This window comes from Micromesistius poutassou (assembly GCF_964030765.1).
Source record: "Micromesistius poutassou genome assembly, chromosome: 13".
Taxonomy (NCBI): Eukaryota; Metazoa; Chordata; class Actinopteri; order Gadiformes; family Gadidae; genus Micromesistius; species Micromesistius poutassou.
The window spans coordinates 11,352,851-11,378,722 of record NC_140283.1 but is presented as its reverse complement, the minus strand read 5'-3'; the positions used below and the strand labels follow the sequence as shown (position 1 = coordinate 11,378,722).

The following is a 25,872-nucleotide window of genomic DNA, read 5'->3' as shown; positions in this document are numbered from 1 at the left end:
GTCTGGTTTCTATGGCAAATAAAACGTAGAATAAAAGTAGAGTCGACTTAACATCTTGAAGAGCCATGTTTCTTCTCTGCTATCCCTTCACCATTCATAAAAGAGTTCTGTGGTCTAGTGGCTTGAGGGTGATAGTTCAGTACATATTTGTGGGTGTTTTTCTTTGCGTGTGTGTGTGTATGGATATAACATGTGTCAGTGAAGTGGGTTACTTAAAAGATTCTCGCATTTCTCACCCATTAGCTGTATTCTACTGGATGGACTGTGTTACCATGGGAACCATTCTGCAGTCAGTGCTGTTTCTTTTCTTGCCTTTGTTCTTGCCAATCAGGTATTAAAATAGCACGGGACGAGTCAGGTCAGAGTCACTTGCTTAATAATCAGTGTCAGACACTGGCACAGTGGGTCAGATGGGAGGCTGTGGCGCTGGCTGGGTGCGAACGGAAGCCTCTTCTTTCTGTCTGGGTTTTGATGAGGCTCAGATCAACCCTGTTAGCTGCTTATGACTAATGAATGAATGGCGTTCCGATTTTCACACTTTTAAATATATTCTTTATAAGCATGGCACAAGAATGACTGGCTTGGTGATGTCAATTGCTTGACATCACTTACTCTCAACTTTGGTTTGTTTACAGTGTAGTGACTTAAAGGTAGGGTAGGCAATTTATTTAGATTTTTATGAAAGAAAGAATTGCTATCTGTTGCTGTCACAAACCTGTATGAAGCCGGGGCAATCATTTCATTCGGCCCGAATGAAATGATTGGGCGGCCACTTCCTGTCTGTCTCCCTACCTACCCCGGCTACCTCTGACCCTCTGCCCAGGCACTCATAGGTCATAACCAGAGTCTTCCACTAGGCAGCCCTGTTGCTAAAACCAGTGAGCTATTCATGTGTTTTGGGAGAGTGGCTTTTAAAGGCAGCAGGAGGGGTGGGATCTTTTTCAGTCGGATTCTTTACAAATCAAATTTACTCTACTATCTTTACTACTACAATCTTTTTTTCTCCAAATTGCCTAGCTTTAAGCTGACACCATGACAGATCCCTACGTAATGTAGACCAATAGAGTTTATATTTCTGTGCTATATAGAATCAAGCCCGACTGGCTGACACCAGTCACCAGCTCTTTATCGGACAGATAAAAAGGCTAGCGACCCACCAGGGCAAGTGAGTGAAGGAGCGCATTTTTTGATTTATAACCATGTAATGAACTGATCAAAAGGCTGATATGTAACTGGTTCACTGTATCCACGCAGACTGGAGCTGTGCCTACAGCGGCCGCACTCACTGCTCTTAAATTGGATGGGAATCTATTTCACAAGGTCTATGTTTTGTAGATTTTTGTACATATTTTTTTTGAACATGTTTGGTATTCATTCACCCTTGTCTAGCAAGCAACCGTGTGAGTTCACCTGTGTGTTTTAACTAACAGGTTGCAAGCAAGGTCAACAGTGTGTATTGACCCCTTTTACACCTGGCATCGACGTGCCTTTCGGCTACCAGTTTTTAATCAGACGTCTCCAAAACACATGTTAATTTCAGGTGTAAAGAAGGTCTTTGTATCAAACAGAAAGACTGTTACTGTTAAAAAGTACTCATTTGTTCACTTTTGGTGGTCTGCTAGAGGGAGGGAGACGAGAGAAGAAGTTAAAAAGACTGCAGTCCCTTTTATTCCTGGTCAAATGTTGGCTGATGTTGATCCCTTGCTGATGTTGAATTCAACGTGAGTGTATTGGTGCAAATCAATAAAAATAAAAACCTGTCATCCTACGTTGTAAATTTCCACAGTATGCAAGCTAATGAGAGAGAACGGATATAAATCATCTCTGCCCAGAGTTGTGTGGTCCTAGTTCAGAGCTTGCGTGAGCTTCCACATTTCCATGACACTAAGGGCTGACAGAGGTCGCACCATGTGGAATTCGGTGTTTAATGCATGCAGCTTCCATCAGGCACAGTTCCTGTTGAGGCGGTGATGAGAGCATGCACTGACACAACTGTTAAACCCTGTGGCAGCCCGCCCCACTGAATGTTCGCCTCAAGTCAATCCTTTCTTTCCTTCTTTCTTTCTTCCGTTCTTTCCTCCTTTATTTCCTTGCTCTTAAAAATATGTTGATTCATTGAATTAACCTTCCCAAAAAAAATAAGATATATTTAGCTTTCATGTGATGGTTTGCAGTGTTGCCCCGAGCTAATGGTTTCAGACATCAGGCTCCTCCTGATGTTCACATATTCCGAATATCACACAGAAAACCAAATGAGTAGGCCCTTTTCACAAACACTCTCGGGGTCTGCTCCTATTATTTACTGGGGCACAGGGAGCAGATGCAATCAAGTGAAGATGTGTCTACTCCTTGTGCCGTGGTTACATGAAAGGAGCGCACCCATAATTAATGTTTTGAGCGACACCTGTGTTTGTCGTACGATGACGCCACCGTGTGAAAAGGATCTATTACTTAACATGCGATTAATACGCTGCAAAAAGCACTTACAGGGGATGATCCACCAGTCCTATTGGCTTTGCGTTCCTGTCTCATCTCACATGACACCTAATCAGCTGATATTGATGGTTAATGCTGCCAGGATGTGTTTCCTGCATGTGTGAGGAGGATGCGAATGGGGAGGAGAGTGGGGTGGAGGGGGGGGGGGTTTGGTGGGGGTGCTGTGCGTCTCCACTGCGCATGTTTATCTGCTTGCTGTTTGGCCGCTGCTCTGATTTGTGGCTCCCTGGTTGGCGGCGGGTCTCCACACTGCTCTGATCCAACCGTAATGAAGCTGTCATTACGGATGCTGCAGAACGTTGTTCTACGAAGAGGGTGGAACAGCCCAATCAAAACAAATTAGAGAATGGTCAAATTTACCGATAAAAATTCAGCCTTGGGATTGGTTGCCCATGCTTTGAGTAAATAACTGATTTGTGACGTGTTTCACATGGTGTGAATATAGGTTGGATCGACACTAAGTCACTGATACTTGCGTGTCAAAATTCACACAGTTCCAACGGCTTTGGTTAGTTTGAATGTAAAAGTAATTTGCTACCTTAATTTCACAATCTTCTGCTTCGCTGTGGCAAGGACTAACGGTTGTATAAAATTAGTTTATGAAAGTCCTCTTGTTACCATGACACTCGATCGGACTAGCCGGTCTGTATGCCCTCACCATTATAATGGATGTGATTTCACTCACTCACAGATACACATAATAATAATAATAATAATAATAATAATAAATGCTTTATTTTTGAATAGGGACAGTGCACATTAATGAACATTGATGTTTAAACATCTCTGTAAACATGCTGGATTGTAGCAGAGCTGCTAATTTGCATCCGTAGTCCCTAATAAAATAAATATAAAAAGTACAAACAGAAGAGACAGCAAATAAAAAGATAAAATACACACACGCACACACACACACACGCACACACACAAACAAACATTCACAGACGCAGGCAGTATATGCCCTGGTGTTTAACCCAGTCCTCTGGGCCAGTGTCATAACCGTACACACAGCTCACTGCCGCACCCAGCCGCTAATCGTCATCTGGAGAGAGAGCGAGAGAGAGAGCTCTGCTAAGTATTTCTTCCAGTTTGTGCATTAATTGTATTATGCATGGCGGGGTCTGATTGCTAGTCATGTGGGAAGGATGAATCACTGTTGGATAATTAGATTTTTAATCCCAATTAGCCACAGTTCATATTACCCATACATCTTCGGGGGATGCTATCAGAACACACGGTTCCTCTTTGGTTTTGGATCATTCAATGACGTTTACCGTCACGTGCAAGATGTTTTTGGATTTAAGGGTGCTATTATTATTATTCGTATTATTACATGTTACCTACCTGATGTGCAAGGTGTCATAAAATAACACTGACCTCCAAGAGCACAAAGTGTCTTCAATATTCTTTATTTGTGGGACAAGTAGCCAATCAAAAAATGCAGGATTAATTATAGTGCTCTGAAAGACATGTTAATCAGATCAGAAGTTATCTGAGTAAAGCGACAATGCATTCCTGAAGCTAGGAAGCAGCAAGTGTTTATTTTTCACTTAATTGTTCATTAAACGACTAATATGCTTAGTTGATTACCAAAGTTATGATCGATTAACTCACTGTTGATCGTGTAATTGACTAATTAATCAACTAATGGTTGCAGCAGCGTTGAGGTAAGCCTTGAAAGACCGGAACAATCACAGCATTCCGTAGTCGTCCTTCTCTCACTCTATGGTGTGATTCTCTCCCTTGATGGTGTGATCACATTATGAAAGTATCTGTTATTTAGTTATTTATTTAAGGTTTATTTGAATAGGGACAGATACAGAAACATAGATAAGCTTGAGACAGTCATCTGATGTTTGCATCATAGTGTTTTAGCTCATTTACATTTTTCCCTAGTGGAGCTTTTGGTTAAAAATAATAATACAGATTGACATTATTAAAAAGTAAGGAAATGGAAATAAAATGAAAAAGAAAAGAAGACATACAGAGAGAGCAAATTGTTGAATTATCCACAATTATCATGGCACTGGCACGTATCGTACACATTAAAACAACATCCTAACCAATGAAAAAAGAAGTGCGTCAACCTCCCCCTTAAATAACCTCCTGCTAACTGCAGTGACGAGGGAAAGTACAAGCCGAAATTACTATTTCTAGAGTGCAAAAGTCAAGCCCATTGGAGGTTGTTTGGAGAAGCCTGCTGAGACTTAATAGACACATCTAGAAGCAGCAAAGATGTCTACCACCTGGGGGAGAATGAAAAAGGATGGCATATCGGATGAGGAAGACCACGGGAGGGAGCACATGAAAAATTCACATGCACTCAAATGCTCACCGAGACACAGAGAGGGGGGGGGGGGGGAGAGGGAGGAGAGTGAGAAGGGGGAGGGGAAGAGAGAGGTACGTAGAGTGAGAGAAGGAGGGAGAGGTGCAAAGATGGATGCATAGGAAGAGAGAAGTGCGGAGGGGGGGGGGGGGGGGGGGGGGGGAGAAGAGTAAAGAGATTGAGAATGAGTGAGAGAGGGATGGGGGGAGACGGATAGGGGTTTTGAGTTACAGACAGAGCTGGAGATAGGGCGGGCAGGGACAGATTGAAGGAGAGCGATCATGAGGGAAAGAGAGAGGGAGGGTGGGAGAGAGAGAGAGCAAGAGAGATTGAGGAACCGGGATTTATACCCACTCCTGCTGCCTTCCACTCACCATGTTTAACTGCATCCCCCCCGCCCCCCACCATCCTCACACATATCACTCATGTAACGGTGGTAGTCTACACACTGCATATATGTGTGAAGGGCGCTCTGGGTTTGGTGTGCAGTATTTTTTGTCTTTGTGTCTGATTATGTCTTCCATATAGTTTGGCACATGTGTGTGTGTGTGTGTGTGTGAGACATAACACGGCCTTAAGGACGTTTGTGTTTGTGTGCGCATGCATGCGTGCGCTTGCATGCGTGTTTGTCTGCGCCAGGGTGTGCATGTGTCGTACTTCTTCACATTGTTCAGCATGTCCTTCTCCCTCCAACTGTATCCTAAAGGTCAAGGAGAATACATATTGGGTATGACTGGGAATCTATATTTGTCCTGTAGGCTTGCAGAAGGCCCTTCCCTTTAGGGAGTAGGCTACGTGTCCATCCAGTCCTACAACACAGGCAGGGTCACGCAGGAACACTGTGTTGTGTAACGACAGATGAGGAATTATTGTTTTCTCCATCGCCCGCCTATTCTGCTGCACTGAATTCACAGCCATAATCATGACCACCATTGCTTTAGTTACTATGGTTATGTGGCAGTGTGAAAAAGTAGTAATTCTGACCGTGAAACGACATAAAGGTATGTGCATTTGTGTTTGGTCAATGTTACTGTGTGTGTTTGAAGAGTAAATCTTTCATATAAAGATTAATGCTTGTGAGGATTGTTTTAACAGTAATGAAATCACTCAAGCCATATGCTTTATGTTGTAAAGCGCACACACATACACCCATGCGCACACGCACACACACGCACACACACACACACACGCATACACACACACACACACGCACACACACACACACACACACACAGATGTGTGTGTTCTGAATGCTGACCAGCCCCAGCTTGTTTGCTGAGGGTTATCAGTGAGCTATGACCGACCAGCGCTCCCAGCTAATAGAACAAGCGTGCGCCGGGTCTCCGAGTGAGCGAGCGTAAGACGCCAGACCCGGAACGCGGGTCTAACGACATAATTCATGTTGACATAATGCATAAAAGTAATGAGCGGCATGTGAGCTCAGCCAAGGCTCGCCCTCATGACCTTCCGACCAGGGTTATGAAAAGTGATCTTACTCCATGCCGGATTGGAGGAGAGCCAGGTAGAGATACCACTTTGACGCCTGGGTTGATTACTTTCAGCCATGGCCATTTTAGGTTTTTACTCGAATAATCATCTCAGAGGAAGAATAAACCAACGTGAGGTTCAGTTGTCCTGCGCTGCGATGGTGGTGCTCAGGGCCGGACTGGGAAAATCATTCAGGCCAGGAAATATAGTGTGAAATATAGCCCCAGTCAGGCCACTTTTTAAGCGGGGGGTCTGGGAGTCCCCCACCAGGAAAATTTTAGTTACAAAGACTTAATTTCCTGCCTTCTGGTGAATTTTAGTGCATGTGAATCACAAACTAATGAGCCAACAACTGCTTAGTACAATGTACTGCCGTAGTCTCAGGGAAGTGCAGCAGTGGCTCGGGTGGTAGAGTCCTCGCCCAGCAACCGACAGGTCGGTGGTTCGAGTCCAGCTCCTCCTGGGGTTCAAATCTGTCGTAGTGTCCTTGAGCAAGACACCTAACTCTAATTGCTCCCGTTGAGCAGGTTGGAGCCCTGCGTGGTTGCCTCTGCCAACGGTGTGTGAATGTGAGGCATAAACTGTAAAGGGCTTTGGATAAAAGTGCTATATAAATGCAGTCGATTTACGATTTTACTGTTATGAACCTCAAATAAAACCAAAGGTACATATCATTAAGGAGGGAGACGACACAAGGACTAACGTTTAACCAATATTTATTAAATAATAAATAACTAAATAAATAACTAATATACTTACAAAATCAGTGGTGGGTGCAGGTTGTTGAATGAAGTGTACGGGTGTCAAACTAGAGTAAGTGTCATTCTATTCGCCGTCTCTGCTGTCAATTAGTTGTATGGCCTGGTCCCGCCTCCACCGCCTCCACATGCGGCTCCCTTTGTGTGTGTGTGAGCGAGAGAGAGAGAGAGAGAGAGAGATAGTTCTCCAACTTGTGTGTGTTTAGACTGAGTTACCCTCTGTCGCTGTGATCTCCTGGTTGTTCCCCACCTAGGTTATCGAGCTATCGCGCCGCCGCAACTAGAAACACTGGCCTGGCCTGCTTGTAAGATCAGTGGCCTGACTGCGGGCAAAAAATAATAATAATAATATATATTTTTTTAATTATAATTTTTTTTTATCTGCGGCTTGCGGGCCATTTAGCAGGCCAGACCAGCAGGAAAACTCCCGGTGCTCCCGATGGCCAGTCCGGGCCTGGTGGTGCTGATACTCTGGGGAGCCAGGAGTAGTGGAGTCTGCAGCACAGTGTTGGTAGCAGCAGAGGTCATCTGATATGATGAAGTTCAGATTCTGCCTCATGGTACACGCGGCAACAGCAGCTGTTGGTTCGTTGTTGCGCTTGTTGTTTTATCTCCCCAAGCAGGTAAAACAACACCTCATGAATTATTTAGCAAACGTCACCATTCCTGCCCGGACATATCCTCTCCGAACAGTTTTAGACCAGAAAACCACCGTGGGTAAAAAACGTTAATGTATGCTATTGTGAGATATGTTCTATACTCATCCAGTGTATTCTACATATCTCTCTCAAAGGGTTGGTTACTTGTTAGAAAGCCCCCAGTAATGTGACACAGGGACACAGAGAATCAGTGAGGACTGAAATAGCCAAACTCCTTTATAATCCACAGAGATTCGTTGAAGCGGACACATCACCCAGACACAACCCAACCCTCCGTGAACCACACACACACACACACACACAGACACACACACACACACACACACACACACACACACACACACACACACACACACACACACACATTTATCTTCATCTGTCATCAATGAGTTGCTGTGACTCAAGCAGAGCTTAGTAGCAGATAGATATCAGTGTGTTTGTGTTCATTTTGTAAATAGAATATATTGTTTCTAGGAAGGTGATGTCATCGTTTTTTCATACCCTTTGTTTTACATCTAATAGGCTAGAGTGTGGGAAACGCATCTGTGTGTGTGAGTGAGAGATGCTTCATATTCATATGTGAGGGATGCTTCAATCTCCATTAAGTTTGTTGAGTTCAACCACACATTGTTTTAGTTCATTCATTTAAATCTTTTTTGACCCCCCCCACCCACGAGGACTGCAATAAGACATTTGTTTTATTGCTGCAATAAAACATTTTCTAGTTGTGTATATATATTTACTGGATGGAATGGAAGCCTTAATGGATGGAAGCCTTAATGGAAGTATAAGCTGACCCAACTTAACCCTGCTATACTGTAAAACAATAGCACATTTCCGCTGGGTCAGGTATTCAGGGACACCTCAGTTTCAAGCGCTCCTTGGCTTCAACATCCCAAAGGGAGTGAAGATTACCATGCAGACCAAGCCATCGCCACCACCAGTTCATTTACAGATGGCAGAGGGCAGTTCATGCCAAGGGCCCAGAGAAAGGCCTCTCACCTTGACTCAGCCGTACAGAGCCAACGGGGGGAGCACGGCGTTGGGTTGGAACACTCTGACCTCCCCCGTGTTGTACCGCCCGGTTAATCTGCATGATCGGGGAGATGGCCACGAGGTCGTGGTCCGCAAATGTTATCTGGTCGCCGTTGAGGTACCATGATTACTTTAGAGGTTTTAAGCTGATGCCTGCGGGCAGCACTGTCGACACACAAGGCAGAGAGGGGAGGTTGTAAGCGTGGGAAGGATGGGATTCACTGGGACGGATGACTTTAATTGGTGGGTTGTGGGGGCACTTTCATCCAGGATTTCAACGTTGCGACCTCCAGAGGTTGGAGTGGTTAAGACTGGTATTGCATAGGGTAACCGTGCAACAGGAGGATCGGCTGCGGTAGCCGTCGAAAGATGTGATGGTAGCACTGTCAGGATTTGGACCCGCATGTAGCCACATGCAGGGGTAGAGTTTAGATTCACAAAACAAGGGTGAACTTTACAGCAGCATAAGAGCAGGAAGCAAAAAAAGATAATTACCAATACCAAAACCCGATCTCTCCTTATTTGTATGCATAGAAAACCCATTCCAAAATCCAATGAAACACACGCAACCTTGAATGAAGGTAGTCTGTAGCTTTAAAGAACATTTCACATGCAGCGACAGGACGGTCCGGTGTGGAGACGGTGGGCGCGGCACATGTATAAATGATGCTCTGTCCACTGTGTCCCCGGGCAAGATGTAACTGTATAGAACTTTATACATAAAAAAGTGCTTCAACTGAGCGTAATTTGCCTGTGTGTGTGTGTGTTTGTCTGTGTGTGTGTGTGTGTGTGTATGCTTAAGTTTTGTGTGTATGTATTTCTATGTTCTCTACACACACACACACACACACACACACACACACACACACACACACACACACACACACACACACACACACACACACACACACACACGTGTGGCTGTGTTCAGCAAAGTGCCCAGCAGCCCAGGATGTCTCCCCAGTTCTGTTTATGCTAGACTGGCGACCTAGCGAGCGCCCTAAAGCTAACATCACATGACTGTCTTAGCGAGTCGCTGGAGACCCTGCGACAGAGGAGCCATCCTACCTCCTTATGCCTTATACTGTGTTTGTGAGTTTGTGTAGTACAATTCACCCCTTTGTTTCTTTGGGTTTTCTTTTCTTGTTTTTATTTTGGTATATAGTGCCACTTCAGTGGGCCAGAAAATAATAATGTTTGCTTTATTTTAGACTTTATTTTCTTTCAAACTATTAAACTATTAACTCTATTCAACATTATCATTATGAAAATATTATGAACCAAAATTATGTCCAGTAAGTGACTTCTTAATCTTGGCAGGGTTCAATATTGTTGTCGTTCTATTTACATCAGCACTTCCTACATTATTGATTGAGAGCTGTCAGGTAGAATGCAGAGAGCAGCAGTTGTAGGAGTAATGGCCCGTGTAATAGATTTATCAATTTCATATCATATTAGTCACGGTACAGGAGCCATTGGTAACTTGATATGCCACCGTCTGTTTATGAACAAACACAGGATCGATACAGAATGAATGAAAACACATGTAATAAACCAAAAATAGGTTCACACTTCCACAGACTAGTTTGGGATTGGCTATTAGAAAATTGTTAAGGTCAGTAGCCACACATTATGAAATAAATGAAGCCAAATCATGGGTCTTGGTCTCATACAATCTCATCTCATATTCTCACATTCCGACCAAATCAGCTCCCACTCCTCTATCTGTACTTCTCATTTCTGTCTGATCAATAAACCGTTTGATCCATTCGATTGGTAAAAACACACACAAACAAATGCACCCTGCAAGTGGCCTTGTGTATTCAGATTACAGTGTCCAGTTTACACTGAGCTGAACCATGTTTATTCAGTGTGCAGGGCATTCAGTCTACACTGAGCTGAAACATGTTTATTCAGTGTGCAGGGTTTTCAGTCTGCACTGAGCTGAACCATGCGTAGAGGAACATCTGAGGCAAGTTAGTGTTGTTATTATGATTAACCCAGGCTTACTGAGATCCACCGACCCGTGGCATCAAACAGAAGGCCCCATGGACCAAGCCTACATCTTGCCTCACAACTAATGGCTTCACGGATTGGACTTGGTGGCTCAAGCGCATGCCACGTATTGTCAACTAAAGTCTCAACCCAAAGATGAGATGATTCACCCATTAGGGTTGAAGAGGCTGTATATATGATGCATATGTAGAGACTTGTCTCACTGTGGATGAGAGAAGGAGCCAATTGGTCTAAAGGGAATATTAAAAGAATGATACATACATAACCATAGGGAAACCAATCAACATATGAATAAAACGTGACTAACGTTAACGACTTCCATTGATGGAATCAGTTTGACTCTGGCAAGACGTCCAAACGGAAATACTTGCAGGGCACTTTTTTAAACAAGATGTCCAAGGACCAATCTTTATTCCCTTTACAATGGAAATGGCCAGTTGGTTTACGATTTGCTTTCAATTTACCAATTCTATTATGTGGAGCTCTGGGTCATGTAGCTGAAAATTTACGTTTGCATCTTTCATGCATTGAAATTGGAACACAGGAGGACATGAATACTAACCAAGTCATTTAGGATAGACATTTAGCCAAACTGCATTGAAATGTGCCTTAAAAACGACCTCACTCATATTAAAATATACCCTACTCACTCAGGCAGTTATTTTGATCTTGCAAATTTTATTTTTGATAAAAACCTAATTTCCCTTTTATTCAGTTTCTGCGTCTGACCTTTGGTACTGGCTAATCCGCTAAAGTCCTCTGCAATATTTTTATTATGACCGCATTTTTCCATTTATCCATAAGCCATCGCCACAATATGATGTGTTAAGCCTTTATATACCCTTTCATCTCCCTCGCTGCAAAATAATGCTCTAATCGTAATCCGTCTAACGCAAATAGCTCTTGTCTGATTATGAGATTTAATGTTCTGTAAACATTTCAGGCTGCTTGCTTTTCCCAGATTCTGGTTGAAAGCCAAACTATTTCCCTCTAATTAATTGCAGCTACATTTTAGGTAAAATTTACACAGAATTTCAAGTTCAAGCGAAAGTTGGTGCGAGGTAACAAACACTGGATGTCCAGCCAAATGGCCCGTCTGTTTCTCTCTCTGTCTCTCTTTCCTTCTCTCTTTGATTTGACCAATAGAGTATAAGAAGGCCACTGCCCAGCCTTTTCCTTATTCATTCGGGAGCTCTTGTCAACACAGACTTAAAAAACGGCAGGTTTGGACTTCTTCCCATAGAGATGTAATGCCCAATGCTCTTTATCATCTCTGTTACCTATCCATCATCAGTAATGTGTTTCACTACTGGTCGTGTTCGCAGTGAACTGGATTGATGTCAAGCTGAGCGCAGAGCCGCAAAACCCTGCTTTATTTACGCACCGCTTCTATTTTGGTCAGCGTCTTGCTGTGATTGCATTTTAAACTGACTCGTTTGTCCCTTACACAACTGCTGAAGCCAAAGACATTTATTATACACCCAAACCCAGCAAAGCACTTATTCATACTAAAATACACACATAAATACATTGGAAATCCAGGGGAATTTGTGCAATTTATCATGGGAAATTATTATTGACTTCTAGGCATTATTTAATCCTGCAAATAATGTATTCCAATACAAATAAAATAGTGGCAAATAGTTTCAATTTAACTTTGGCTTCATCAAAAGCTCATTTAGGTTCGGTATGAAAGCTGGAGCCCTGGCCTAGTGCTGTACGTCACTGTAGCAGACACTATACTGTCTACTGACATCGAAGACATTCTCTGCTATGGAAATTGGTTAATAGTAGTACAAAAAGGCTGCTGAAATATCCAATGCACAGCAATGTGCACAATCCTCGAAAACTGGCCCATCTGATTCTGGTTAAGACTTTAAGACTGGTTTTTATTAGATAGTATTAAAGCATTAAAGGATTGAAGCCAAGTATTGGCATAAGGAACACACATTTCTGTTTATTTTACATCCCTTTTGGATGCTTCCATGATCCGTTTAGATTTACAACTGCTTGTTGAAATGATTATATGAAACATTTTAACTGTTCTTCTTGTCTCTTAACATCTAGCTCATGGTGGATCCTTGACCAATCAAATCAACTTTTAATCCAAATTAACTCTTAATCCATCTATTCATCCATCCATCTATCCAATATCCATCCATCCAGCGTCAATCCATCTATGTGTCCATCTACAGTATTCATCCATCCATCTAACATCTATCTATTTTCCATCCACCCGTTTATCCACTTTCCATCCATCCATCCATCCATCCATCCATCCATCCATCCATAGATCCATCAACCCTCCATCAGTGCCATATCACCAAACCATTCAACATATATCTGCTGTCCACGCCTCCACCAAACAGATGGAGGCTATGAATAGTTCCAGGAAATGGTAACACGTCCATCGGGTTGGAAGGGCCTCACTCTGTTGGACAAATGTATTGGCTGGGGAGCGCCCGTGCTCCCACCGAGTCTGGGACCGCGCTCGGTAGATCAGCGCTTGGCCCGGGCCCCAGAGCTCCCACTCTCTCTCCATTCAATCTCCAACGCTTCTGTTAGCCATATTTGTTAATATGCTCGGAAACAATGGTTAACAATGGTGAAGAAAGGCATTGACGGGTGGTGATGATTCCCTTCTCTAATACACGGTGCCTAGTAGGCGTAGTGTAGCCGACGTAGTGTTCTCGTATTACATCGTTATTTGTAACCAATGGTATCTCTGTCTATGAAAGGAAACTGTAGGGCTAGGATTTTAATCTGATTTGATATATTGTCGAAAGTCCCCGAAATAACCAAGGTTCAGTTTGAAATTTGAAAATAATTGGTGTAATTTGGCTTTTCGTTACAAAAAATATTCATTCAGTCATTGTAGTAAGCAGCCAACCCCCCCCTCACTCCCCCTCACCCCCTCCCATTCCTCACCCCAAGCATTGTTGGCGTGGTGACCGCCTGGCAGAGATCCCTCCTCCCTACACTCCTTGTCCACCTGTCTCACTCACAGACAGGAAGTGTGTGTGTGTGTGTGTGTGTGTGTGTGTGTGTGTGTGTGTGTGTGTGTGTGTGTGTGTGTGTGTGTGAACTCACACTGGCCTGCGGTGCAGCAGGAGGAGGCAGATGCTGCGACTTGTGCGGCCGTTGATCACACACACATTCTCTCTTGGACCGCTGAACGGAGACACCACTACTGGTGTTCATGGATCCGCCGGCCCCTGGAAGCGGCTCGTTGGGGAGGTGTCAGGGAGTATTTATGTGTTGGGGCTCAGGGGTCCTCCTGGCACCAGCCTCCCTTGCAGTCGCAGCCGTGCCAGCTGGCAGGAGCATCCCCCCCCCTTCTACCCCCCCCCACCCCCACCCCCACCCTCCAAGAGCTGGGCGCTTCTGAAGTCCTTCAACCTGCTCTCTTGCTCCTTGTGTGCCACGTCTCTGATCAGACTCAGTATCTGCTTGTGAGCTGAATGTTCTCACCAAATTAGCTCAATTATATAGTTTGGGGTAAATAATAATAATGTTGAATGAATCCTGTTCTGATTCATGTTGATCTGTCTTTAACCCAGCCTACCCACTTATATTCACCTCAGCTCTATCCATCTCTATCTATCCATCTTCTATACAGTTACAGTTCATCTGTATCTTTCCCTCCATCCGTCCCTCCATCCATCCGTCTGCCCATCCTTGCTCCCAGTGAAGGGTTATTTTTCCTTGTGTGTGGTCAACTTCCTGATGGAAGGTCTCCATGTGCGGCTCTCCACTGGAGCCGGTGTCTTCTCAAATCCGTCCCCCCACCTATCCACCCGTCCACCCCATCCATCCATCCATCCATCCATCTCCCCCCCACACAAATAAAGATGATAATAGTCACATTATTATCCACTGAATAATTAAATGAGTTCCCATCATTGTGGTATGTAGCAGTGTAGTACTTGAACACTGTGTTGAAGTGAACTATGAGCGGTAGAGTAGAAATGAGCAGTTTTTTAAAACCCCTGAAAAAACAGCCTTCATTGTGAGTGATTTACTCCGAGGGCTGATTTGTGAGACTAGCCGACCGGTAGCGTCTGTCCGAAGGCATGCAGATAAACAACCTGCTGGCAGTGTGAGCTTTCCCAGCAGTGGTGATGATTAAAGCTGATTGATTAAAGAAAAGGTTGTGGGGCCATTTCATTCATGCGAACGTGAGTGTGTGTGTGTGTGTGAGAAGAGAAACCATTAATATGCGACTGTTAATATGATGACAGTTATGGGGACTATAAAAATCAATTTGACTCAGAACAATGTGTACATCATCCCCTAGCCCATAGCATGGTTTAACCTTCCTTTCAAAAGGTCACTCGCTCACTACATTATTGAATTCCTCTGACATGGCGTGTGTGTGTGTGTGTGCGTGAGCTCCAGCAATGGGTGTGTGAACGTATTAAAGTGAAAGGGATGAAACTTTCATCTGACATGCTGCACTGATTTCCCTTCCCTTTCCTCAATCGCACGGTGAATGGCTAAACCAGTGGCTGCTCAATAATTTATTCAACGGAATAACAAGGAGGATGAAAAGCAGGCTGTTTGGCTATGAAGATTGTCGGATGGAAAGAGGGATAGAAAAGATAGCTAGGTTAGATAGGTGGTATTAGTGGATCTTAGTGCTGGCGCTGGCCCCATGAATAGCTGATGGATCCATGAATAGATGGCTAGATGAATAGATGGATGGATGGGAGGATGGGGGTGCAGATGTAGGTCTATTGTTAGTGTAAGTGAGTCAGTGTCTGGGTTATTTAACACCACAGGTCCCGAGGATATAAACTAAGCTGAGGGCTGGTTCTGTAAAGCTTCCCTCTCTTCCTATTTTAATTAATCAATCGTCTATTGGGACATGCATGAGCGTGGGAAGTGTGTGCGGCACGCAACCACACACACGCCACCAACTCGTGCACGCTTGAACACTGTTCCGCGTGTTGTGTGCACAGACACACACACACACACACACACATGCATACACATAGCTCCGCAAAACACTCGTGCTTCATTTATGCCCGCATACAGGCACTCACAAGCACAAACACACACACACACACACACACACACACACACACACACACACACACACACACACACATGCATATACCCAGTCACACATTTGCATTCCCTCATGCCAGGAAGAAGGGAAGTACAAATTGCTCTGGACAATGGCCAGAATTGTTCCACACTACGGTTCCTCAGATAGATCAACACGGTTTACTCTGCAAGCGGGAGGGAAGAGGAGCTACTGGGTAAGCTAGTGTCTAAGCCAGTCATCCATCAGTCATTGTGCGGTGCCCCGCTGAGGCAAGGTGCCTTTCAGAATGAGACGCGTCAGGCGCCTGTAATCGCCTCGGAGATGGGTGGAAGCTGCAGACCGAAAAACGCACGGAGCCACAGAGCTCCAGAGAGCGGGTGACCTTTAATCTGCTCTGTCGCAATATGTGATGGGCTGCACATTTCCCCTCAATGGTTTTGAACCAAACACAATATTGACCGTGTCGAACACATCATTTTGTGTAGCCATGTCCTATTCGTGATCATTATTCATGTCTTATTCATGTGTATGAACATTTATTGAAACTGTATCTAGTTAGATACATTTTGAAATACATTTTTTTGTGGTCCAACTTCAAATTGTATTTGTTTATCGTTTATCATGCTGCAGTATTGAAATCACAGTCATCGACCATGTTTTATCAGTACACATAGACACATTCCACTGCAGAGTTGTATGTGTGAGTTGTATGTGTGAAATCATAGTTCATAAGGGTTTATTTGTGTGTGTGTGTGTGTGTGTGTGTGTATCTGTGTGTGTGTGTGTGTGTGTGTGTGTGTGTGTGTGTGTGTGTGTGTGTGTGTGTGTGTGTGTGTGTGTGTGCGCGTGCCTGTGTGTGTGTCCTAGTTTATGCATTCCGGAGCATCTAAATTAATTCCCTATGCTTTATCCTTTAAAAACACAAGTGACCTAGTTTCTGGAATTTCTTTACTATTTTATTACATTTGGTGTGTGTGTTTGTGTGTGTTTGTGTGAGAGATCCCTCCATTCATATAATAACAATTAAACCTAATTGATTAAGCTAGCAACACCAAGTATGTGTGGAGTGCTTGTTTGTATGTGTGTTTAAATTAAAAAAAATATGCCTACTTCCTTTTGTATCTTTCCCCTTGTGAGTGTGTGTGTGTGTGTTTATGAGTAGATGAAAGAGCAGAGATTAGAAATGAGAGATGACGAGAAGCTGCTGAATGAGTAAACGGATGAGTCAAATACGCAGTATGAAGTGCTGCCAAAGCCCACAAGTCTTCAGCCAGTGCACAGTTTTTTCTTAAATGTTCTCCATTTTCCCCATATTAATTCTCTCTGTCTCTGTCTCTTTCCCGTCTCCGTCTCCGTCTCCGTCTCTGTCTCTGTCTTTGTATGTCTGTCTTTCTCTGTCTCTCTCTCTCTGTCTCTGTCTCTCTCTGTCTGTCTCTCTCTCTCTCTGTCTCTCTGTCTGTCTCTCTATCTCTGTCTCTCTGTCTCTGTCTCTGTCTCTATCTTTGTCTCTGTCTCTGTCTCTGTCTCTGTTTCCGTCTTTGTATGTCTTTGTCTTTCTCTGTCTCTCTCTCTCTCTGTCTCTGTCTCTCTCTCTCTCTCTCTCTGTCTCTCTCTCTCTGTCTCTCTGTCTCTGTCTCTATCTCTGTCTCTCTCTCTGTCTCTCTTTCTCTCTCAGTTGCCAAACCCTCAGACAGTTCGGGAGCCTCCACGGAGCTTGAACCCGGTCCTGCAGACGCGTCTGGGAAAAACGGAATGACAACGGGCACCCACGCCCGGGCAGAAGCCGGCACAGAGGAGTGGAAGCCCGGTGTGACCGCGGGTGCTGCCCCGCTGCCCCGGCCCAGGGATCCAGCCGCCCGGCCGTACCGATGTTGCACCCCGCCCCGGAGGGAGAGGGGGCTGCCCGCCTTCATGCCGGTGGACCCCCTCGCGGGGCAGCTGTCGGCTGGGGGGATGCCGCTAGGACTGCTGTCTAAAGCCGCCTGGGCCAGAAGCTCCTCTTCGATGCCCTCCAAGACGTCCAAGTCGAAGGCCCCGTCCCAACCTTCCTCCTCTTCCTCTTCCTCTTCTGCGCGCGCTGCCAGCCGAGACAATCAAATGGCCGCGACGCAAACGCTCTCCCCGGTCCCCGCCACCAGCGCCAACCTGTCCAGCAGCAGCAACTCCAGCTCCGACTCGGGTAACTTGGAGGACTTCTGCTTTGACTTTCATTCTCTGCAGCACTTTTACAAGTGCTTTTGTGGTTTAACTTTGAATCATTTTACAGTCCGACGATGTTCTACTGGGATTTCCGATGTAGCTCATTGGTTGTGTAATCCTATTTATTGAAGCGTTTTCCAGAAAATGTTATGTAAACTGCATCTTTTTTTCTTTTAAATATTGCTGGCTCCATCTCTTCCAGAGGAGCCAATGAACAGCCTCCCAGCCTGGGACCTGCCCACCATCCCAGAGTCCCTGCTGTCCACCCTTGGCGACCATGACATTACGCTCCCGGACAACATCACCAGCCCCTTCTCCACCCACCAGTGGAACACCACTGCCCCCGGGCGCACTGGGAACAGCTCCAGGCAGAGCCCCACCCAGCCCACCACCACCACCACCACCTCCACCACCTCCACCACCACCAGAATGCACCTGGTGGTGCATTCCGGCTCTCTGCCTCTCGTCGTCACCTCCACCGACGCGCCCCCGCCACCTTCCTCCACCGGGGCCGACACCCTGCGGGCCCCGCTGGCGTCCGCCGCGGCCCCGGGCCCCAAACGCACAGGGGCCGACGGCACGTGGCAGGCATCCACGGTAACCGCGGTGACGCCTCCTCCGACGACCCCTCTCGCTGTGAACGAGTCGCGGGGGGCCGCGGTGGGAACGGCCGCGCCGGCTCCGGCGTCAGTCCCCGCCTCCGTGACCACGCCGCGGGCCCCCGGCGTCACCCCCGCCTCGGAGGCCGCCACCGCCAGGCCAGCGGCCTCCCCGACCGGCCCCGTTACCATGACGACCACCACGGTCGCCATGGCTACCTCCCCCCCGACCACCACCGCCACCGCCGCGGCTCCCACCACCACCACCGCCGCCGCTACCACCACCACCACCACCACCTCCACGCTTCCGACCACCACTGCTCCCCCCACCACCACCACCACCATCCCCCCCACCACCACCACCACCACGACAACGACCACACCTGCGCCTACGACGACCAGTACGACAGCCAGTACGACCACCACCACTACTACCACTGTTGCTGCTGCGACTAGCACTACCGGTAGGACCACCACCGCCGCTGCCGCAAAGACACACACCACCACCACCGCCGCCTACCTCGTCCCGGGCCAGACCACGCCGGCTCCGACCACCACCACGGACCCCCTGCCCAGCTCCACCTCGGAGGAGGGGGCTCTGCCCTGCAACATCACCGAGAAGTACTGGGTCAAAACGGGTGGGTGTAGTTGGAACGCCTCCCATTGAGGTTGTGGGTACGCACAGAGTGAAATGTTTTTGTGGAGAATATACTGACTTTATTTCTCTCTGTCTGGCACACTCTCTCTCCCTCTGTCTGTCTGTCTGTCTGTCTCTCTCTCTCTCTCTCTCTCTCTCTCTCTCTCCCTCCCTCTCTCTCTCTCTCTCTCTCTCTCTCTCTCTCTCTCTCTCTCTCTCTCAGTGCTGTCCATCCAGTTGCGTCGCAACCGGCTGGATCTGATCCTGAAGCAGAATCTGGCCAAGGGGCTGAGCCACGCCCTGCAGCGGGCCCTCAACGACACCAACGCCAGCGCACAGGTCAGTCTCTCTCCTCCCTCCTCTCTCTGTCGCCAGGGAGAGCCGCCGCAGTAGGTCAGCTGCTCTTACTGCTGTACAGACCCTTTTCACAGAGGCGTTATCATAGGATAAACAGAGATGTCACTCATAATCTCATCCACTAACGATGGGTCTGCTCCTTTGATGTACCAGGGCACAGGAAGTAGACCCAGCGAGTGAAGATAGGTCTACCAACAGGCTCTGGTACATCAAAGAAAGCCGATAATTAGGGTAATGAGCGACACCTGCTTGTGTTTGTCCTCGGATGACACCGCTGTGAAAGAAGGGTCTATGGTTGCGAGATGCAATAAGTTTCCTTACCATCGGGTGGCGCTAGTCTCGTGGCGCTCGTGCTAGCAGCACACAACCAATCAGAGGCTTGGGGCCCGAGACGCCAGAAGCTTCCAACACAGCCGAACACACCAAACAGATTTGTTCCCGAACTCGTCCGAGTATCCCCAAGCGTTTCAGACGGCCATACGGTTGGGCCAGTGTGAGGCAGCCTTTACTGCTGTGGCAGGCCACTGTTATGGTAAAGGAAAAGCCAGACCCCTGTGAGGTGACTAATAACAGCCTGGGCTCCAATAGAAGGGACCTGTTGTTGAGGAGTCTGTTGCCTCCTAGAGGTCGAACAAAGGCTTCATTACCGGTAAGCTGACACGTAGCAGACATGTCACGCACATACACAGCCACACAAGCATGCGCGCACACACACACACACACACACACAAACACACACACGTCATACACCGCCACAGCCACACAAGCGCCCACAAACACACACACACACACACACTTCCCGCCTCTTCTTTGAAGCTAGAGAAATGATGCTGTGATCTCTCTACTGAGGACAATACACACAAACACAGCACAGGCCTAGTGGGACATGAGTGCACGTGAGCCAGCTGTCCATGCTGACAAATTCAACTGACTTTATATATATATATATATATATATATATATATATATATAAATGGTAACATAAAAATATTATTTTTGCTTTGAAGACCTGTCCTTTCAACCTTCACCGCTCTGACTCTGTTCACTGTTATGTCATTCTGACTTGTTTGTTTTTCTGTCTGTCTGTCTGCCTGCCACCCACGGCCTACCTCTCCTTCCTCTGTCTATCCATATCGTGTTTTCATCAAGTAGCATGTCATCTATATATAGAGACAGCTTGTGGGACAGTCAATGCTGGGACTGACTCATTGTCTCTAGACACCAGTCACCCACCGCCTCTCTCTCTCTCTCTCTCTCTCTCTCTCTCTCTCTCTCTCTCTCTCTCTCTCTCTCTCTCTCTCTCCTGTCCCCCTCTTCTCCCTCTTCTCCCTTCTCTATGGCCGTATATTGGTAAGCAGAGGCAGGAGAGCTCTCTACCGGAAGGGTGGGTGGGTGGAACAAAGAAAATGGCCAACATACAACAGATTTGATTGGCCACCCCGGCTTACAATAACATTATCTTATGGCAATACGGTGTGCCCATTGCACGTGTCATTTTTCAATTGTACAATTGACATTTGCATTAAGTTTACATTTTGATCATGGTGTCATTGTTAGAGAGAACACAGTCACGGTCAACACACATTACACACATATACAAATTCCAACAGAGAAAATAAAACACACAGTAACCCTACATGAAAACATATGAGGTAGCTAGGATTGTCAGGCACATTCACTTTTCTTGTGCTAAAGGCCTTTGATATTAAGATTTGATATTGGAAATTCTCTTTTACATTCAAAGCAAGCCATTGATTGAAGACACTAAAATGGATGGATGCAAGATAGATATTAGACAGATAGTAAGATAAACACAATAGATAGATAAATAGATAGATGGATAAATAAATATATAAATATATATATATATATATATATATATACATATAGATAGATACATAGATGGACAGATACATAGCTATATCAATACATAGATAGATGGATAAATATAGATACATAGATACATAGATACATAGACACATTAATACATAGATACATAGATGGATGGATAGAAAGCTAGGGAAGGATATTTTTAGTCAAACAGGATAGCCAGAGGGAGTTGACAAACATTTCCTCGGTGAAGGAGAGTGGAGGAAGCAGCCCGTAGCAACAGCAGCAGCAGAAGCTACCCAGGGGGATGGAACCGCCAGCAAACACACACACACACACACACACACACACACACACACACACACACACACACACACACACACACACACACACACTCACACACAAGCACATGCAGCCACACACGCAAGCACACGCACAGACACACACACGTGCACCCACATTCACACACACACACACACACACACACACACACACACACACACACACACAAACACACACAAGCATAAACACACACACACGCACTTGCACAGAAACACGCACGCGCACCCACATGCACACAGACAAACACACACATACACACACATACACACACGCGCACACACGTAGCACAGGCTACACACCTCCCTAATACTAGCTTTGACTCCCCCCTAATCGTCGGTCTTTCCGTTTTGTGCGAACATTACGGGTCAGATTGAGGGGCAAGGCAGAGCCGTTCCCCCTGAACTGGAATGGTAAATGTGTTTTTGTCATTTGTTTTTGGTGTCCTCAATCTCTACTACCATGGGTGCTTTTAGTTGTGTATTCATATTTATTTTTACTTGAAAAACATGAATTTGTTTTGAGAACACATTATGTTAATAAGAAGGGTAACACAAACACGTGTAAAAAAAATAAATAAAAATAAACGACGAGAGAAAAAAAGTATTAAAACGAATGACAAAATAAGACAAAACAAAGTGTGTAAACCCGGTGGCGACCAAAATGAGAGGTTACTCCAACGACACAGACAAAAACTCTCTCGCGTCTCTCTACCTCCGTCTCAGATGGAGCATGACGCCTGCAGCCCCAACAACGTGACACTGGCCTACTACGTCACCAGCGGGAAAACCATCTACATCGCCTCACTGGTGGTGGAGGTCCTGAATGTGTACGGGTTTGACAAGCTGCTGTCGGACATCAGGCAACACACCCCGTTGGTCAAGGCTGTGCTGGTTCCGGTGGCGACATGGCTGCCGGCCCCAAGTGTGCATTTGCAGCTGAAAACAGGTGAGTGACAGGGGAACATTCTGTCCAGGTGTCTTGCCTCGGGTTCTGCAAGGCCTTTTCGTGTCAAAACGGTCGCCTGTTCAGTGTAGGGCTGAACGATTCATCGAATTCAAACCGACATTGCAATGTAATAGGACGCTTTTGGTCACAATTGGTCGAAATAATCGCAATTAGATAATTTCCCCTAATCGTTCAGCCCAAGTTCAAAGACATAGACATAACATCTGCAACATGTTGTAGAAAGGTCACAACCGCAAGGACGAAACCGTTAACACAATAACAAAACAAAGCTGGAATAATTGGCTGGAGTTAAGAGAACATGCTCCTATTAAAACCTTGTGTCACCTTTAGTTAAGTAACACAATAAAAAGTCTAGCCAAAATATGTTTGGTGTAGCCTACTTTGTGGCCTGCTTCCAGCTCGCACACTCACCTTGGTTTCATGGCATACAGAATAGTTACATCATAATCCGTGTTCTGATGGATACAGCTAAGCCAGTCTGTCTCTGTGTGCGCGTGCGCGTGTGTGTGTGTGTGTGTGTGTGTGTGTGTGTGTTTGGGAATGTGATACTAGTGTTGATGTGTGTGAACCATATGGGGGTCATGTATCTCCAGTCTCACTCCAAACAGTCTTTCCACTGAGGCTTAGGGGTCATTCACAACGGGATCATGTCTTGCCCAACATGATGCCACATCATTGGCCTCCGCACAAGAGTTCACCCTGTGCTGCTGTTTAACATCCCTATTCAACAGCCCGGTCAACAGTCTGTCTATTGGGCAATTAACATTCTAACTGATACTCCGTTGTGGGTGCTTAGCGCGACCCAGTCATTCAGATCAGCCAGTCAGTCAGAAACAAAGGGAGTTTGACGTGTCATGGTTTAAACTGATTACCGTGGCGATGTTTGACTCTCGGTATGCAGGTTGGATCACCTGGGACGACAAACACACAGTCAGGCATAATTTTACCACAGAGAAAGGTTGCCAAGTAAATAGGTTGCTAATGCCAAGGTAATTGAGGTGTTTAAATATCCCAACTAGTCCTGTGGCAGTTGGCCGCTACTGCTGCTGCCAGGGCTTTGAAGCTTTCCGGCGCTTTCTGTTTGATCGACGATGGTTTGATTGCTCTAAACTGTTGCCATCACTGTTACGAACCGCCTAGGAGTTGTACCAGTCGGGCTGATCGATGTGCTCTTTCTGGTTGATGAAAGAATGCCTTCAAGGCTGGTGTCTTTGGAAAGACACTGGAAAATATCTCAGCTGATGATAAAAAAAGGGCGGCATGTAGCTCAGGAGGTAGAGCGGGTTGGCTGGTAACCGCAAGGTTGCTAGTTCGATCCACGGTTCCTCCTAGCTGTGAGTGTCGAGGTGTCCCGGAGCAAAGCACCTAACCCTAACTGCTCCGGACGAGCTAGCTGTTGCCTTGCATGGTTGACTCCGCCATCAGTGTGTGAATGGGTGGGTGTTAGGCGATATTGTAAAGCCCTTTGGGTGGCCTCTGGTTACAAAAAAGCGCTCCATTTACCATTTACCATAAAACAAGATAATGACGAAACAACAAATCAGAATAATGATAAACAAATTATTAATTCATTTAACTCACTGCCGATGCTTAACCTGACATTTCCGAAAAAGTTGACTGCTCTCCAAATGTGTGTCTGTTAGCCTCCGTGGTGTCTTCTGCCGTCTCCTGCTGATGTTCTGAGCCTGTGTCCGTCCCCCTGTGTCCCCCTGCAGTGCTGCGCTTCATCGGCCCCACGGACAACATCTACTCCTGCAGCTTCGTGCAGATGCTGGAGCAGCGGCTGGAGAACGCCTTCGACGAGGCCCAGGACAAGGTGCTGGAGACCTACAGCCGGCTCACCGTGGAGGTACGCCCTACGTCCTACCGTCCTGTGTCCTCTGAGTCTGGCGGCCCCCCCCCCCCCATCATACCTCATTTATCCTCCCTGCTCCATCTATGCTGCTTATTATCAGAGGGTTATTAGGAGGAGAAGGGGAGGGGTGAGATAGTGCTGACCTTGAGGGAAAAAAGTGTAATCGCTGTTCTCGGCTTTTCTCATCTCATCAACGGAACGGGATGCTCAAACTGTGCAGGTCTTGGCGAGGGAGGGAGTGTCTTTTAGGGACGTGGGATTAGCGGAGAGAGGGGCAAGTGAGAGGACTTAATGGTAGTCGAGAACTCCACATGAATTCTCCTTGTCTTTGTTCTCGCTCCTATTTTCATGTTCTTACTCTCTGCACCCTGGGGACTGGTGTGGACAGCTCATAGGAAGTAAGAAAGTGGAAATTGCAAAAGGGAGTTCAAGGATAACGATACAATTCATGACCCTCTCATGGCCTGGATGTAAAGTACATTAACTATGGATGATGTGGTCGGTGCCTATACGTATGTGACCAGCATTCTGTATTTGTAATCGCTCTTCCAGACTACCTTTTGCATGCTTACTAATGCAGTGCATTGTTGCTTCACGACCTAGAGAGTCGTCCCTCCGATGTATTTATAGTAGCTTCTGTTTTGTCCGCAATGTATCCCTTTGTCCCTCTCTCACGCATGCTCTCTCTCTCTCTCTCTCTCTCTCTCTCTCTCTCTGTCTCTCTCCTCTCTCTCTCTCTGTCTCTCTCTCTCTGTCTCTCTCTCTCTCTCTCTCTGTGACTGTCGAGTTTCCTTCATGGCTGGAGGATATATTTGTATTTATATATATATATATATATATGTACCACCATTCTGGCAAACTAGGTCTCGACAGGCCTGACAGACACACACATATAGGGTTCATCTATAATGAATCTCTTGAAGTATTCATGCATGGGGAGAAATGCGATGAGCTTTTCTCGTATTTCATATCATCCACTTTGTTATGGTGATGCAGACGCACTGTTATCAATAAACCAACATGCACCTGTTATTTAAATAACAAAACAAAGAATGTCTTAAGTATTCCTGGAATTGCAGTGCCGAAATGTGTGCTCGTTCTGCTGTGCGATCTGCTGTGCACATTTGTGTACACACACACACACACACACACACACACACACATAAACACACACACACACACACAGACACACACACACACACACACACACAGACACACACACACACACACACACACACAGACACACATGCATTTGTACA

At 46.0% G+C, this 25,872-nt stretch overlaps 1 protein-coding gene across 1 annotated transcript in view; it reads left to right on the top strand.

The window, feature by feature from the left end:
- Positions 1-25,872, top strand: part of kiaa1549la (KIAA1549-like a) — a gene marked incomplete at both ends in the record, with an annotated part of 57,557 nt that overhangs the window by 1,973 nt on the left and 29,712 nt on the right. Inside the window, 7 exons of the mRNA XM_084477889.1 lie at positions 17,504-18,007; positions 18,230-18,395; positions 18,456-18,831; positions 18,886-19,264; positions 19,487-19,602; positions 22,515-22,737; positions 24,474-24,607. Of these exons, the coding sequence (XP_084334015.1) occupies positions 17,504-18,007; positions 18,230-18,395; positions 18,456-18,831; positions 18,886-19,264; positions 19,487-19,602; positions 22,515-22,737; positions 24,474-24,607 (1,898 nt within the window). The remainder of the gene's footprint in view (positions 1-17,503; positions 18,008-18,229; positions 18,396-18,455; positions 18,832-18,885; positions 19,265-19,486; positions 19,603-22,514; positions 22,738-24,473; positions 24,608-25,872) is intronic.